Source organism: Phasianus colchicus, chromosome 16, assembly GCF_987193195.1.
Source record: "Phasianus colchicus chromosome 16, bPhaCol1.hap1.1, whole genome shotgun sequence".
NCBI classification, from domain to species: domain Eukaryota; kingdom Metazoa; phylum Chordata; class Aves; order Galliformes; family Phasianidae; genus Phasianus; species Phasianus colchicus.
Genome location: NC_143451.1, coordinates 9,670,110 through 9,687,391, shown reverse-complemented (window position 1 = coordinate 9,687,391; position 17,282 = coordinate 9,670,110). Strand labels below are relative to the sequence as shown.

The window sequence follows — 17,282 nt, the reverse complement described above, 5'->3', positions numbered from 1 at the left end:
TGAGCACGAGGCACCTGTGGCTTCAGGACACCCCTGGGCACGACGTTCCCTCTGCTCCAGCTCATCAGGGCCACTCAGGGCCTCCTCACCCACGACAGCACACGCAGCGCTGTGTGATGCCAGCAGTGCACTGAGCTGCTGCTGCGGGCTCCTGCCTGACCCACAGCCCCCTGCCCACAGCCCCCTGCCCACGGAGCCAGTGCCAACAGCCCCACCGTGCCCCCACGCCGCTCTGTGCTTCGCCCCAGCCACAAAGCAGTTAACATGTGTTGATCGCAGCGGCGTGCTCGGCTCCGTGCAGCTCTCGCAGGCAGCGCGATCCTCCCCGGTCTCCAGGGATCTCGTGGCATTTTGCCCAGATGGCATCGGTCTGTGTCTCAAGGACATAACGCAGCGCCTTCGCAGCCTCGCAGCAGCGCCGCGGTGACAGATGAAGCCGGGGCGCTCCTTCGTCTCCTCCGAGAGGGAAGAGAAGCTCCTCGACATGCCAGGGCTGCAGCCGGCCGCTCCCTTTCGCCTCTGCGAATGAGCCGGTGCCCGGTGCCCGCCCGGGTTGCAGCGTGTGGGGCGGCGCCGGCTGAGCACGAGGCCCCCCCTGACCCCGTGGAGCAGCGGGCGCCCGGCTCTGTCCTCCCCCACTGGCACCGCAGGTAGGTGTGGGATGGAGCTCGTCCATTGGGGCGCTGCTGGCAGAGACACGTGGGCTGGCAATGCCGCTCTCTGGGGTGGCCGCTGCACACGTTGTGGGGCCTCACAGCCTCATGGAGAGCTCACATGTGGTCTCGGTGGCCGCCAGCATGAGGATGGCACGGTGGTCTGGGATGACTTGTGAAATGCCTGCAGCACATGTGCGGTAGCCATGCTGGCCCCATGGGCACAAGATCAGTGGTGCCCTTCATCAGCTGTATTTAATTGGTGTATTCTGTTTTCTTGAACGCGCCGTGGCAATGGGGCCAGCCCTGCTGCTGCTGTGCACGTGGGGATGACTGGCTGAGGGGGGCTGAGGTCACAGTGGGGGCTGTGCCATGAGCCCATCAGGGATGACATGGGCACCTCCGGGAGGAATCTGTCATGGGATGGTGGGTGACAGCATCCTGTGTTGCCATGGGATGTGGGGCAGCAGGATGTGGGGCTTCCAGGGCCCCCAAAAACCCTCCACTCTGCCTCCGAAGCCCCACATTTCCCTGCTCTGTGTGTACCTCATTTCATGCCAAATGGAAATGGGGTTTGTTTTTCCTTTTTTTTCCTCCTTTGCTCCTGCATGTGGCCAATGGAGTGTTTCCTCGCCGCGTTTCATTACAGCCCGCACCGCTCAGACACCGCTCCCAGCGCTGCCGTGTGCCGGGAATGCCAATGAGCCCACACTGCCACTGCAAAGTGTATTTGTCCTGAATGCAGAATAATTAATGGTTTGGGAGAACCGAGCGAATTACATTGGAGCTGTTGCCCAATTAGTTAAACTAATTGAGAAGTGGGGGCAGCTACAAGAGACCCTGCAGCATCGCAGTGCTTCGACTCCACTGCAGGGATGGGGCCATCCCCACACATCACCACAGAGCCCAGCGTTCTTTTTTGGATGTTCTGCTCCGTTTTCTGTCTGTTCCTATACATATGTGTGCGTACATCGGGCGCCCGTGGAGCTGAAGGGGTGGGAACACGGTGCAGTACCATCGCTGCTCTGTGGGCGCTGTGGGGCCGGGCACTCACCGAGCTGTGCTTCCCCCATATGCGCTGTGACAGATTACAGCTTGATAGAGCCACAAACACCGAATAGCAACAGAGGCGTCAATTTAGTTATTAACAAAGGGCAGCATTCAAATGGCGCTGGCGCGGCTCCAAGTTGCCGAGCTCATGAGCGTTTATTAAATATTCATCGAAATCTTGGCATTTCGCTCCCCGCCTGCTTCCCTTCACCCCCCCCACCCCCACCCCCCCGAAATGAGTTGGTTCTAAAGGTTAGGAGCCGGCTTCAAAAAATTAATTATTTCGTTAGCTCGCTTTAAATTAGATCTTTACAACGAAGTTTTGGAGGGTCGGTGCGAGATGGGTCGCGGTGGCACTTTGGGGCAGGTTGGCTCCTCACGTGCGCCCTGACCCCGCCACGTGGCGGCGTGTGACCCTAAATGCTGCGTGAGCTCCAAAAAAAGAAAGAAAGAAAGAAAGACAAATTTAAATATAAAAACATGAGCAGGTCTGTCTGCTTCCTTCACCTGCCCCTTTGTCACCGAGCCGTACCTGCGGCACGCGGAGCTTCGTGCCACCACCGCACTGCGAGACTCTGCCCTCTGGTTTGGCACCACGGCTCCCCATTTGGTGAGTGCGCTGCTGCTGCCAGCAATTAATTGGCGCAGCTCTCCCGCCGCTGCTCATTAGCATGCAGGGTGCGTGTGGGCGCTTCGATGCCTGCAGCATTGGCACGGGGCTGCTGGGTGCGGGAGTGCGGCGGGGTGCTGCGGGTTGTGGGGTGCTGCGAAGTACGTGGTGCTGCAGGTTGCGGGGTGCTGCAGGGTATGTGGTGCTGCGAGGTACGTGGTGCTGCAGGTTGCTGCTCGTGCAGAGCCACGCACCAAGGGTTGTTGCTCGGTGTCTCTTCCTACCGCCAACTCCCCGCTACGCTCTCGTCGCTGCATCTCTGCTTCCATTGCGATGCTCCCAAAGCTCCGGGTTTGTGGGACCCCCGCAGCTACTATAGCTCATTGCCTTGATGCTGGGATTAGTTCTTTTCCTTCCCCATCCATAAGCATTCGGGATGAGCGTTTGGGGCGTGGGCTGCGCCGCGGTGCTGAGTGCCGGAGCCGTACGGCTCAGCCGTGCCCCGGTGCCCCGCCTGCCCCCCGCCATGCTCACAGCACGCGAGCAAGCACACAGCCCCGAGGGCAGACGGGATCCATTCTCCCAGTGCCAGGGACTCAGCCCCAGCCTGGAAGGGGCTGCAGGGTCCTGCAGGGTGGCAGGCGCTGTCATTAGGATGCAGGTCCATCGCCATCTCCCTGGAGACCATGGGAACGGAGAGCTCGCGGTGCCGGTGCCTGGCAGCCGCGCTGGGAAGGGGCAGCTGTGCGTCGGCTCTGAGGGCGCCGATGAATTACTGCCCCTGTTCAGGCGGGAGCCTTTGTTCCCCGCGCATTGTCAGCAGAGAAATTGGAGAGAAAAGTAAAATTAATCAGGCGCAGCTCGAGATACGGGGAGACAATAAGCCGAGCGCGTACCGGGAGATAGCACCGCGCGGAGCATCCGCTCCGTTTTAAGCATTAGTAGCAATTTTTTTTTGTCCTTGAACTAATTATCTACAAAAGCTCCTTTGAGCTGACGCCGGGTATGAATTGCCGTGCTGGTGCGGCATTGTGACGGCGGTGATCCCGTATTTAATACGCGGGGCATTCCTGGGTAATCGCTGGCCCCTTTGTGCCGCTGAAGGAAGCCATATGTTTCAGAGACATCCCGAAAGATCTCACAGCAACAACAAAACGGGGATTTCTGCTGCTGCTGAATGTGGCTGCCAATCACCCGCGTCCCGCTGCCGGTGCTGTGTGGGTCACTGCGGGTCTGTGTTAGCGGTAGGGATGTGCCGGCTGGGCGCTGAGCTCGGCACACTCTGAAGTGCACCAAGGGAACTGCTTTCCCTCCTCACGGCAGCTCCCTGTCCATTGCAGAGAACTGAGGAGCTTTCTGCCCCAGTTCCTGAGGTTCAGCTTGGGCGCAGTGTGCAGGGTTTTCTCTGTGGGTTTTTCCTTGCTTTTTGCTCGTATGAATTTACACCCAGCCCTCTTGTGCGAGGGTGACTTCCATGACTTCCCAGTGTGTAGCACTGCGATTGGTAGGAATGGATTTCAATCCCCGTGGCCAAAGCCCATCCTGTTCCTGTCCCATGGTGCTGAGCCCAGCAGCGTGCCCAGCCCCGCTCCACCCCTCCCAGCACAGGACAGGACCCGTTCCCATCTGCTCCCTTTGCTCTCTGGGTTCCCCATCTGACAGCCGACACAAAGCACATCTCCATCTTGATTTAGTAAGTACCTGGAAATGTCATCAAAGACATGATAATAAAATATCAGATGCAGGGAAATGACTAGCCAAAAGGCATTTAAAAAAGCGAAGTAGTAGATTGTAGTAGTAGATTAAGACAGCCATTCCCACCCCGTGTACGTTCTCACCACCCATCCATTGCCTACATTTGATGTTTTATCACTTCCAAAGGCTCAGCTCACCCAGCACACACCCTCAGTGCACGCACTGCTACTTACAGGGCAGAGATGCTGATGGCAATAGCTACAGCTGAGTTCTGATGCTCAGAAGTCTCTCGGCAAATTAAAGCCCAGCCCCACACCCAGCGCAATAAGGACAGAGCCAGCTCAGCAGCACAGGGACGGATGTGTTAATGTTTTAATAGGCTGATCACCTCATAAATAATTTGCTCAGTTCTAGAGTAATTGACCCGGTCACAGAGGTAATAAAGGGCTTTCCCCTGGGTTCTTGTACAAAGGCTCAGCAAACCCTTTCAGAGGGAGCCCTAAGTGCCTTTTAACAATATGTGTTTTATATGGTCACAGTCTGGTACCCTGCTAATTCAGCAGTCACTGCAAACACCATCAGTTCGGCTCCATGGATATTTCAATTAAATTTAAAAAAAAAAAAAAAAGAAGAAGAAGAGGAATCAACAGCACCTTCAGCCCCAAGAGCTCTGTGCTGCAGTGCATGGGCACTGCCCTCCTGCAGCTCCACAACCACTGCGCAGCCCCTGGGCTGTGCCCCTGCACCCCATTGCTACTGGCACTGGACTTGGCTCTGGCTGTGGGTCACTGTACTGCAGCAGGAGCAGGCAGATCCCAGGGCACAGCTTCACCCTCAGACCCCACACACCCATCCCATTCATTTCAAAGCACTGAATGCACACACTGGGCTCTTGTATGCTGGGGATTCCTGCTATGTGCGGTGAGTTCCTCTTAATTACCTCTCCTCTGAGAGTTTTCCTCTCCTCTGATGGATTTTCCCCTTGTGCTGGCTATTCCTGGGGCGTACCGCACATTCCTGATGCATTCTTGCTGTTCTTCCTGCATCCTGGGCATTCCTATTGCACGCTGTGCCCTTCTCCTTGCTGGCACTGGGAGCTGCAGAGCCAGGCTGAGCCCAAACCATCAGACACAAATGTAGTTGTGATGGACAGTAAATTTAATATCCTTGCCCTTATTTTTGTAAATTAGTGTAACCGTCAGCTACAGAATAAATGACACCTAATTACTGATGGGGCAGCTCGTGCAGAAGCGCAGAGCTGGGAGGCGATCATAGGGAAACACTGTCAGTGATGGGAAATGAACATGATGCCGGCTGTAGGGAGCTGTAATTACAGAGGACTGACACACTGTGAGCTGTTTATGGTAATGAAGCGGTGCATCAAATCAAATTAACCTTAGTTATTTAGCACAGAACGCACCGAGGACTTCTCTCAGTCGATGCCAAACCCAAACCCAGAGCAGTTGCCCTTTGGGCTGACAGAGTCAGAAATTTGCTGGGGATGAAGGTGGAGGCAGTGGCTCTCGTTTAGGATGTGTGCATGGCTGTGTGCAGCGTCCTGGGCGATGCAGGGCCGGGCAGGTTGCAGTGCCCTGCGCCCCATGGGCATCCCCGTGTCCCCATGTCACCATGCACTGGGCAGAGCTGGAGCAGGTCAGCTGGAGGAACACTCACATCGGGATCCCTCCCCCCTGCCAGGTGAGTAACCTTTTGGATTAACCCAAATGCTTCATTAAAGATTAATGAGCTTCTAGCAAGGTCCCCCAGCTGCAGGTTGTGCTGCATGGGGAGTGGGCACAGGGAGCATGTGGGCACAGGGTGCAGCTCATCCCTGTGCACGCTGCTGGGATGGATGAGGAGGGAGGGACTGTTGGAATGGCTGTGACCCAGCAGTGCCTGCAGGTTTCCACGGACCCGTTTTGCTGCCGACCATTTTGCTATGAGCTGTGCTGGACCGTTTGGCATTAGAAAAGATTTGCTCGGTGCCCCCCCTGCCTGCATGGGCCTCGAGGGGAGCCAAGCCCCTCCTCCACAAAAAGGAAACCTGGGCAGAACTTCCCGTTGATTGGAAAATGTGAACTGCATCTGCAGTGAAAGCTGTTCGTTCCTCTGCGCATCTCAAAGCTGTGCACATTGAAGAACCCGCCGCCAAATTGACCCTGAGCTGTGTTTTTGCATCACTCTGTGTTGACCTGGTTGGGTTTAGTTGGAACAGTAGGAGCAGCACATCCTGCTGTCTTTGAGCCCTGGTTCATGGTGCAGGGTGTGGGGCTTTCTGCTTATGGGTACATTTTGCTTCTTTTCATCACTATGAAAGCGCCTCTCGAGTCCCAGTAGTTAATCTCTATTGTATGGGAAGAAAGGGAAGAGATTTTCTCTAATTCCTTTTAAATGGCCTCCAAATGAGGACTCAAGCAAAGATGACTAACGACAGACCTGACTGAACTAATTTGGAAGATGAAGCTCTGACAGGAGCCCTCCAAGCCCAGGTGTAGCCCTGGGGATGACACCCTGCCATCCGTGCTGCAGATCTCCTTTGCCATGACTTCTGAATTAAGCAAATTCATTGCTTTGTGCTTTTGGTTTGACCAGAAGATTTCCTTCTTCATTGAAAACATTTTTGTCTGTTTTCTGCAAACCTTTTACTTCGCACTGCTGGATACAGTCCCACTAATGGGATACTAAACCCATTTTGCTAGCAGTCAGTTCTTCACCTCCCCTACCTCTCACCAAAGTACTCCCTCTGAACATGCCTTCGCCTTCCAAGAACTGATAACATTAAAATACCCAAAGTGTAGAGATATGCAGACAAGCTCAGTGTCCCATTCCTTCCCCACAGTACTGCAGTGATTAATGTGACACCCGTTCCGTCCATCTCGCTTTTGTTTAATTATCACTGTTGCATTGTTTGTGTCTCTGGAGACCCGATCTGGTGGGATTGCCCTGATGGATTATGTATGAAATCCAGGTCAGTGCGTCCAAGTGTTACTGCCTCATAATTTGCTGCGCCGCAGAGGCCAATAGAGATGCCTTGTATTATTAATTATACCAATATATTTTCATGAGTAATGTGATTAATTAGGCTGTGTATATTATAGTTCTGGGCCTGTTCTGTTGTGTGTTTGTTCTTGGATGGAGGTGGCTGGCTCAGAGCAAGCAGCAAAATCTGCTGTGGGTGGAACTGCCCAGTGCCAGGCAGCATGCACAGCCCCAGCAGCACAGCAGCCCCAGGGCCACAGGCAGTGCCGTGGTGGTGGTGCCGTGGTGGTGGTGCCATGGTGGCAGTGCCAGCACTGAGTTGGCACAGAGCTGCACCAAGGGCACAGCTCCCAGGCTTCAGGCTCTGCTCCCAGTGTGGCACAGCTAAATTCTCCCATCTCTTGTTTTCATATAGGTCCAAGAAGAGTCATCACCCTTTAAGTGCCACAAAGAGGCCTTCCACTCTCCAGTGCAAGAATTCAAACAGTAAGGCGGTGTTTTTTCTTTCTGAGCAGTTGCTGCCGGGTTGCATTTTACTTGGGCAATTTCTTTCCTTCCTGCTGTGTCACAGGGGTCTGTTAATTTGCTTTTTGACGTAGCTCTGCTCTGGCAGTCACACAAATAATTGTGTCTGGGACGGGTATTGTCCTGTCTGCTCGTGTTGAATTCCTTCCAGCAGTGCTTCATGCCCTGGAGTTGCAGTTTTCCCACCCAGCTGCCCTGCAGAGCACTCATCCCAATCCCCGGGTCCTCTCCTTGGCACCAGGATGCACAAAGGGAGGTAACCCAGTGGTCAGTGCTGCACTGTGCCGAGGCAATGCAGGCGCCCTGCCCCACGTTGGAGCACTGTGCGTGGGTCACGGTGAGGAGACCATCCCCATCCACCTCCCCAGCCCTGCCTGGAGCTCAGCCTGGAGGGAATCTTTCCTGGGATAACCTGAACAGTGCTACACCAGTCTGTGGCTGAGAGTCAGGGAGGAGCCTCCCTGATTCTGCATTTAACTCCCAGGATTCACCCCTCCTCTAGGACAAGCCCATCATTGATGGGCTTTAGAAACTCCGGTCACAGTCAAAATTAAATCAAAAAAATGAACTATTACTCAAAGTGACTCGGAGTTGCCTGAGATTTATATGCTTTGGGCAGCCCGAGCTCCATTTGCTGGATACTTTGGAAGCCTCACCACAAGCACACCGTGACCGCCTGCAATTTCACACCGCTATAAGCTCGCTCTCATCGAGATTGGGGAGATGAAAAATGTCTTTATTAAGGGAAGTCACAGGTCCCTGATTGGCTGCTAAGTATGTTTTAATGCGTGGGGTGAGGGGTGCGGGGCTGGGGGTGCCATGGTGGTGACTGAGCTCCTGTGAGAGCCTGGTGGGAGAACTCCAGATGAAGGATTTAGCTGTGGTTTTTTGGCTGCTTGGACTGTCTCGAGATGGTGGATGGCTCTTGCTTCAGGGCAGCATGGAGCTGTGCACCCCAGGACGGCTGTGAGTGTGCATGTCTCCACCCATGTAGTGCTGCAGGTCCTCGTTCTGCTGCCTTTAGCTGCCTATTTTGCTCCTTGACCATAAACCGGTGTCAGACCCATTGCCATGTTTCCTCCTGCCTCCCTGCCCCAGGACTCACGGAGCTGCTCTGGAGGGAGCTCTCACTGTGCTCCTTGCAGCTCCTGGTGGTTCTTCCTGGGGAGTGGCTGTGCACAGACACCCCTACACGCACGGGTGCATTGTGCTCTATCAGTGTGCTCCATTACATATTCCCTGTGCTCCTACCACTGAGCGTGCCCTGCTCACCTTCCCCCATCACTGCCTGCATCCCAAGCAAGTCCTGCACGCTGCAGACAGAGCCATGGGAGCGGCTGCTGCTTCCTGCTGCTCCTGTTTCCCCAGCACACCTCAGTGGGTATCCGCCCCATAATGATCTTTTATTCCCGCGTTTGTGTCTTTACTCCAGGAATCATGCACTGAACCTGGAGCGAAGTCAAGCACGGAGCCTCCTCCCAGCTCATCCAGCAACACGTTCACAAAAGGCCCTGTTATTATCCCCACATCCACACTCTCTAACCCTGTAATTAGATGCTTAGGCTATGATTGCCCCATTGTCCGCTGGATGGGTTTAATCATTCTTTCCTCCTACAGTGGCAATTTTGTCCCAATTAATTATTTCAGTTTGAACAGCAATAGCTGGTTGAGTTTAGAGAGAAATTAAAAGGGTAGAGCAGAATAATGAAGAGCGAGCTAACAAGGGAAAGGCTGCAGACAAGGCTGCTGCTCCATGCTCTCCACCGAGGGCCGGAGCACCTCCTTGCCTGCACATGGCAGCAGGGCTGTGTGTTCATCCTCAGGTCCAGCAGAAGGTGCTGCTGCAGTCGTGGTGGCAGTGACAGCAGTGGTGGCTCCAAGGTGAGTGGCGGTGCAGGCAAAGAGATGAGGGCAGCGCCACCAATTAGGGTCAGCCCATGACTATCTGTGGCAGCTCCCTGAGGGGACAGTTCTGCAGAGGCTGTGCTCCCTGCCCTCCTATCCCGTGCCCAAACCCCCCATTCACTCTTGGCCCCACACAGTGGCAGAGCCCTGCAGCTCCCCAGCATTGCAGCATGTGTTTTGGTGGCTCTCAGCGGGATAGATGCTGTTCTCTGGGTGATTCGGGATGCAATTGAATTGGGTTAAAAAAAAAATAATAATACAAATGTTAAGGTTATACAAGGTTTTGAGGGAAGAGGGGGAAAAAATTAATGCCTTTCAGGAGCAACAAAAATGCTGCCTGTGCAATTCATGTATAATTCAATGAATTCCAGAGTAGTTTGAATATTTAAATTATGTATGATCAAAGCAATAAAAAAATCTGCATTTCCTCACTCTGAGCCCCCAGTCGTAATGCTCCCAAGCGGCCCCTCCCCAAAAGGCAGCTTCTCGCCTCCATTGTGCCTCACTGCTGCAAAGAAATTGAGTTTGTCTGGAAAAATGCAGTGCTGAGTGCAGCCGCTGTTCCCCAGCAGCTGTGCAGGGTGGGAAGGTGGGAGCAGCCCCACAGCATCCCGACCCGACCTCATCTCTGTGCTGTGACTCCCAGGTGCAGGGGAGGTTTTGGCTGGAGCTGGGGCTGGGGTTGCAGCTCCCCAACAAACTGAATGGGGAAAAAAGTGAAAGGGGGGAAAATGGACAGAATGCTGCTTCTGCCCCTCCCTCTGGCTCCTGTCCAGATGCTGTAAATTTTCATTGGTAATCTGTAATTTAATGATCTATTCCCAAGAGAAAATTAGTTGTCAATTTACAAAAAAATAAAATAAAAAAAATCCCTGTTCATTTAAGCATGATGGTAGGAGAGCAGTGTGAGTGCTGCAGCCATCCTCAGCCTCTGCTCTTCCCTCTGCTCAGCCCTGCAGAGGACGATTACAAGGCAGAATCTTAGTAATACGCTGAGGTCCATTTGAAATCTCCCAGCAAAGACTGCAGAGAGGTTCCTGGGGGCATGAAAAGCAATTTCCTCCTGGAACAGGAGGTGATTCTGAGCTGACACACAGCTCAGCTGAATGAAAGTGCTGAGACCTGGAGAGCAGGAGTGGGTCCTGTGCTGGGGATGGCAGTGGGCACACCCCAATGATGTGGGCACATCCCAGAGATGCGGGCACACCCTGCTGGTGGGGGCAGAGCCTGAGCAGTGTGGCAGGGGCCATCCCCTCCACGGGTATTGAGATGGATGGTGGTGGCTTTGCTCATTAGAGCCTGTGGCAAAGGGTAGGTGCTGGAAGTCTCCGCTGTGTGGAAGAGCTGCGAGGGGAGCTCATTAGCTTGAAAAATTGGGTCCAGAGGGCTCATTTGTCTGATATCAGTTCTGTGTTTTCTCTAGTAAAGTAGAAAATGAGCGAGGGGGATCTGAGCCACCCCTCAGTGACTGACTCTTTGATTTAGCCCTTCCTGATCCATGTCCTCTCTCTCAAACAGCCTGCGGCACAGTTTGCTTTCCATAGTTTTAAGCCTGTCCAGGTGAACACAGCCAGACCTTGCCATGTGCTCTCCTGGCACTGCACTGCTGTGCTTCCAAGGAACACACGGCCGTGCCCTTTGGTCAGGTGCTCATGGAGCAAGGTCCAGACAGGACGGAGCAGGGCAGCTTTGGACTGCTGCAGGCCACCAGTTGCTGCTGTCAGGGAGCCAAAGCCATGTGCTGCATACACACTACAACCACAGCCACGCATACCACAGAGCAGGGCTCTGGTGCGCTCCTCACATCCCACGTACCCCGCACTGGTCTGCTCCTGTGGCTCTGAATGCATTTGCAGCAGGGATCCCAGCCTGCTGGAACCCGGCCGGCAGCAAAAGTGACAATTAATGACAGCTTGAACAGCAATCCTGCTAATTGCATCACGCTATTAATAAGGCAGAGCTGTCAAAGCACAGCAACTGCTCGAGCGGAAGTCAGGCAGCGTCTGTGCCAGCCGTGGTCCCCTGCTCTGCACGTGGCAGGCATGGGGGGAGGACAGGGAAGGTTGTGGGGCTCAGTGTTGCTGCTCCATGCAGGGGCAGCTCCCCGTCCCCAGCAGCTGACGACGGTGTAAGCGATGTTCTCTTTGCAGTCTTTCCCGTTAAATTAGAAGGGAAATCTATTTCCTGTTTTTAAAATAAGGCGAGCGAAGTCAGTGTTAAATATAGATATATGGTATGTAAATGAATCTGACAACTGAGTGAATAAAAAATGAAGGAGTAAATTATTGAAGGGTGGGAGGAGATGGCGCATGCAAATAGCATTAATGCGGAAGGAGGCAGCTCTCCGAGCAGGGAACAGAGGTTTGGAAACGTAATTATTTCTTTTATGAAAAGGGCCACAGATTAAATAAAAGCCAACAGAACTGGCACACGTTTATTTCAAAGGCCTTCCCTCCTGTCGTGTCACTTCATTCTCCTGCCTTTTTTTTTTATTAACTTGTTTGCCCGCTAATTAATTGGAGCGATCAACGGCTGCTGGATGCGTAAGCTTTAGCTAAAACAAGGCGAAATGAGCTTTGCCGGGACTGCAGGGATGGCCGTGGGGTTTTGATCCGAGGCACAGGGCGGTGTGCGGTGCTGCAGGGATGCCCTGCTGCTGCGTGTAGCGAACGGGCGTTTATTTCCCCGTGCACACCAGAGCTGGCACCTGAGGGGGCTTCCTCCGGTGCACGTATCCTGAGTGCATCCCGCGTACATCCGCGTGCATCCCGCCCGCCCCCCGCCGCTCGGTGCCGCCCCGCTCCGCGCTCTGCTCTGCCGCTGTCTCCGTGGTAACGGCGCCGCCGCTCCGCTCCGCTCCTTTGTGTGCAGCGCGGCGCTGGCGGGCGGCCAGGAGCTGCCCCAAGCCGGGGCTCCGCGGCGGGGCCGCCTGTGTCCGCCAAGGGGCCCCGGGAGGGGCACGACGTGGCTGCGCCCGGGGCTCCCGGAACGTCCTCGAGGAGAACGGCAGCGGGAGGCCGGGCACGCGGTGATGGCTGCTGAGCTGGAGGGGATCCGGCAGCAGAAAGCAATGGCAGCGCTGCCGGCAGCGTGGTGCCAGCAGTGCAATGCGGTGCAACGGAACGCCAACAGCGCCGGCAGTTCGATGCCAGCAGTGCGGTGCCAGCGGTAGCAGCGGTACCAGCCCAGACTGCGGCTCCCAGGAGAGTCAGAGCTTCCCCTGGGGCTCGCTGCCCCACCAGCATCCTGCATTCCCCAAGTGGAACCAGCCAGGATTGCCCTAGCATTATCCAAACGTGCCCCACAACTTCATGAGCAGTCTTAGTTGTTCAGGTTCAGTCCATTTGAGGCGGATAGTCTTATTAAGGTAAAACTGAACATTTCATTGTGAAAATGAATGTGAAAATTTTCAGGGCTGGATGTGGCTCTGGGGAGCCTGGTCTGGTGGTTGGTGACCCTGCATATAGCAGAGGGGTTGAAACTAGATGATCATTGTGGTTCTTTTCAACCCAAGCCATTCTATGATTCTATGATCCTATAAAATACAGCATTTACAGCTAAATGGAAGTCCACTTGTCAAAACCAACACATTGGCCCTAAGCAAAGTGTTTGTTTTGCAGTATAGCGAAGAAGGAGGAAATCTTCATCTGTGATCTTTGTAGCACTTCTCAGAACTGAACAGAAAGGGAAAAACAAGGGCAGTTTATTAAAAAAAAAAAAAAAAAAAATCCACAGGGGGAAAAAAAACCAAACAACCACAATAACAAACAAGCTTTTGCAGATGTAAATGAAAACAGGACAAACAAAAAAGAATGATATACTTGAGATACATGCTGGAATTTTTGTCAATTGGCAAAGATTTGGAATTAGATTCTTGTGCAGAACCTGGTGATGGAGAAGGCTGAGGTGCCAGAGCAAATCCGGAGCAGCAGACCTTGCCTGTCTGGTATAACCCTGGGGTCTGTTCTATGCTGTGAGCCTCACTGTGCTGCAGTGATATGTGGCCACAGCAAGTAAGTCTATTTTCAGATGTGCTTAGGAGCGATTTAAGGCCAGTTCAAAATTAGTGCTCTTTGAAAACTGATCCCTAAGAGATGTGTGTCCTCAGCTGATGTGCACAAAATCAGGAGCAAAAGCAGTGATGCTCAGAGGCAGATTGCTGGGGAAAGAGTACCACAGCTGGTGGGACTGCTGAAATGTCCCCTCACTGGCCCTGTGAGCCCTAACCCTGCTGTGCAGGGGACATCAGGGCAGCACTAGGCTCCCAGCAGTGATGGGGCCAGGGAAAAGCCCGTGTTTTTCCCTGCACTCCTCACCCCATATTCCCGATAATGGTGGTAGAGGACACTGTTTTGTCATTGCATTCTTCTCCAAACAGTGCTACACTACTTTTGGATTTGCTTTTTTATTTAGGAAAAGTAAAAACAGACAAACAAATATTGCAGAAACCACGGCCATAAAGCAGCCACTCTGCCAGCCATGACTCAGATGGCTCCAGCACAGGCACAGCCTGGGGACTGATGCCGTGCCCATGTCCCCTCCCATAGAGGGAAGCATGCAAGGGACCCTCAGTGTGATTTTCTTCTGAGGTGTGGTGCAGCCCTGGCAAATAAAGCTTGGAAGCCTCTATTGCACTGCGCCACTTAAGAGACCAGGGGATGTGTAATTGGCTGGATGCAGAGTGAAAATCAGGCTCAGCGATTCCATTTTGCAGTTGGCAGCCTTCCCAAGTGCAGATCAAGGGAAGCAAGTTGGACTAGCTTTAAAACACAGGGAAATTTGTTATCTTTTATAATTTTTTGCTGATTTAAAGGGTAGGATTAAATCCTCATTTAATAAGCCCAAGTGGCCGCTCCCCCCATTCTGATCACCCTGTGTCACAGCGATAATGCTGGAAAGACACTGAGAGCCTGGAGGCACGGCAGCAAATTCTGTCTTCACGAGCACAGACCTGATGATTGCTCGCTGCTGCAGCCCATGAGCAGGCGCTGGCTGCTTTGTGGTGATCCTTGCAGCACAGCACGGGAGCTGCTTCCTAGGGCTGCTCAGAAGGCAAGCTGAACATTTGGTGTTAGCACCTTCCAACTCCCTTGTTTGCATTGCCCCCTCCTAATTAAGGATCCTACGGAGACCCAGATGTGTAACATAAATAGTTCGGTTGACTCAACTAAGCTGCTCCTGGGCAGGCTTTGTTTTATGAGCAAGAACTGCTTCTTCAGGGCTTTCACCTTACCAGCTCCTACCATGTTATTTTTAAATAGTTCTAAAAATGCATCCTGTAAATAAAATCCCTACCATGAACAAGAAGAGCCTTTCCACAGAGCAGTGCACAGAGCCTCTCTGTGAGCGAGAAAACTGTTTTCCCTTGTCTGTCAGATCAGCTCATTTAGATTATTTAAGTCAAGTGCAATTTTGAAAACAATCTGGTTTGCTTGTGACGCCTTTTTCATTCTGCATAATGATGCTGAATGTAACAAGCAGCAAAGGGTTGTTGACGGCAAATTTTCCACATGCTCAGGCCCGTGCTTCTCATGTCGACTTATAAAAGAGCCCCTTGCTTTATTTTCCCCAGACATTAGGCAGAAAGTATTTCCTAACATGTCAGCTTTAGAACTCCATGCTGAAGCTTCATTTCACATAAAGTCTTCACAGCAAACGCAGATAAAGGGGAGGGTGGAGGAAAGGGGAGCTCTGAAATGGCGCCAGCTCCTTTTTAACTGCTTTTAGTCAGCGTGTTCCTCTGTCTCTTGCAGTTTATTCTCTCACTCTGATTATGTAAAAATCCTAATTAAAAAGTTAATGGGGAACTGAAGACAGGAGGATCCAGATGTATGCCAGGCTGGCAGGGGGCAGATGGCGGCTGCTGTTGAGAGAGGATACGTGGGGATCAGTGACCAGAAGGCCATGTTTACTGAGTGGTGAAAATGTAACAGAAATCCTTTGCTGGCAGCTGCCTGACGGCAGGGCAGGTTTTTCCCTTCAGTAGTTGTTTCCATTTTTTTCTAGTTTCACATATGGCTGTGGTGCTTTGGAGATGTTCATGTACACATCAGGAAAGCAGCAAAGTTCAGTGCTAACAGGACATGATGTGCTGCCTCCCAAATCCCAAAGCACCTTTGTTTTGTTGGCATGCAGGCAGTTGGTGTGGGATGGGGATGAAGTTCATCCTTCTGCTGCTTTTTGAAGAAAAGACACTTCTTATCCAAGCGTTGTTGTCTCGCCTGAATTTCTCCAGTGTGCCCAGCAGTAACCCAGCAGTGTAGGAACACAGCTGAAATAAAGTGCCACTTGGGAGGGTGAAAGCTGTAGGAGTGCAAGGTTGGTGTGAGGAGATGTTGAGATAAGTAGTGGGTTAGTTAATGCAGCTGATTGGCCAGCAGTACAAACAACTGTCATATTTATAAGACAGAATGGAAGCATTTTCTGCAGCAGTCTAGCTGCTAGGAGCATGTACATAAATAAAATTAGGGAACAATCTAAAATAATAACGAAAACTACAGATCTCGACTATGAATTTTATTGAAAGAGGCATAATACAGTTAACAAAACAACATGAAAAGAATACATAATGAATGTATTAGCCTTCATAACTGAGGACTAAGTAAACAGCAGCCCTCCTACATCGAGCACAGTCCCTTTAAAGACAGATAAAACAGAACTGCAGTGAATGAACAGCCAGAGGAAGCTGAATCCAGATGCTAGCAAATGGCAGCTTTTAGTTGCACACAATTACATGACAATCCTAACTTCCCCACATGAAAAAAAAACAAAACATTAAGACCAAATTTAACTTCCAAGTTATTAATAGAAGCAGAGAAACTATTTTCTAACTGTCAGTGCTCCTTTAAGTACATGAAAAATAATACTATCACTTTATGCATGTGCATGTTCAGCTCACAGCAATGCAAGCTCTATCATTAAGCCTCTAGGAAGAGGACAAAAATAACCTTGCTGGCTAGGCTGCATTGTCATAAGTGCTCATCTTGAATAAAGTAGGATCTGCTTCAGCTGAAAAATACACCATTCATGCTGGCAGAAAGGCAGGTGATAGTGCGGCATATTTTCAGAGACAATTGCTCATTTGTCCAGGGCATCCATTTGTTTTTCAGGTGCATAAAATGGCATTCTTTTTTTTTTTTTTTTTCACAAACATTAATAAGAATGGTGAAACTGAGCAGGTAAATGTTTGTGATGATGTTGCAAGCTGGATGCTTGAAGAGAGCAAGGACTTCCCCGTGCTAACAAAATCACTTCTCAATGCAGCTCTTATAATAGAGCAAGCAGGACAACGCTTATTTCCATGTGAACGGTGGAAGGGAGCTTAGAAGAAAATTAAATTCCTGAACAGTACTGCAGGCACATACAATAACAATTATTCCTTGAACAGTAGCTGTTCAGACTGCTGGGATATTTTTAACTAGTGCTTTAGAACTACATGCAGGAATGCCGGCAAGCAGCTGTCTGAATGACAGTTTGGCTGTGCACAAAAGCAGCCCAGCACTGGGGCCAGACAGAATGTATTGAAAGCTAATATATCTCGATTTTTTCTTGCAGAGATGTAGTAGCTACAAGTATGACATCAGTGTATTTGGTATGGCACAAGGGCCTTCCCAGTCCAACTTTTCTAAAAAGAAAAGGATGATTTGTATTCACTGTATAATCTGTTTTCACATTTTATTAGGCAGCCTGCTAAGAGTGGTGCATCTGCCTCTTTCTAAGAATTTTATCCTGTAGGCATTGGAACTTGGAAGCAGAAGTCAGACATAGAGTTTGTAAATGCTGTTTAAGCTGACTCACAAGTTTAAAACTGATATTGCAAATCATCCTCTTATATATGCTTCTTATTTATGCCAATAACAACACTT

The 17,282-nt window shown here is 51.6% G+C and overlaps 1 protein-coding gene across 4 annotated transcripts in view; it reads left to right on the top strand.

The window, feature by feature from the left end:
• Positions 1 to 5,540: 5,540 nt before the first annotated feature.
• Positions 5,541 to 17,282, top strand: part of TNRC6A (trinucleotide repeat containing adaptor 6A) — a 55,926-nt gene continuing 44,184 nt past the window's right edge. For 2 of the 4 annotated variants that reach the window (XM_090151251.1, XM_090151249.1), the window contains exons 1-2: positions 5,584 to 5,706; positions 7,403 to 7,473. In XM_090151251.1, the coding sequence (XP_090007377.1) occupies positions 5,638 to 5,706; positions 7,403 to 7,473 (140 nt within the window). In that variant the 5' untranslated portion in view covers positions 5,584 to 5,637. Of the gene's footprint in view, positions 5,707 to 7,402; positions 7,474 to 17,282 lie in introns of all 4 variants that reach the window. The other 2 variants (XM_031607006.2, XM_090151248.1) reach the window with 2 other exon arrangements.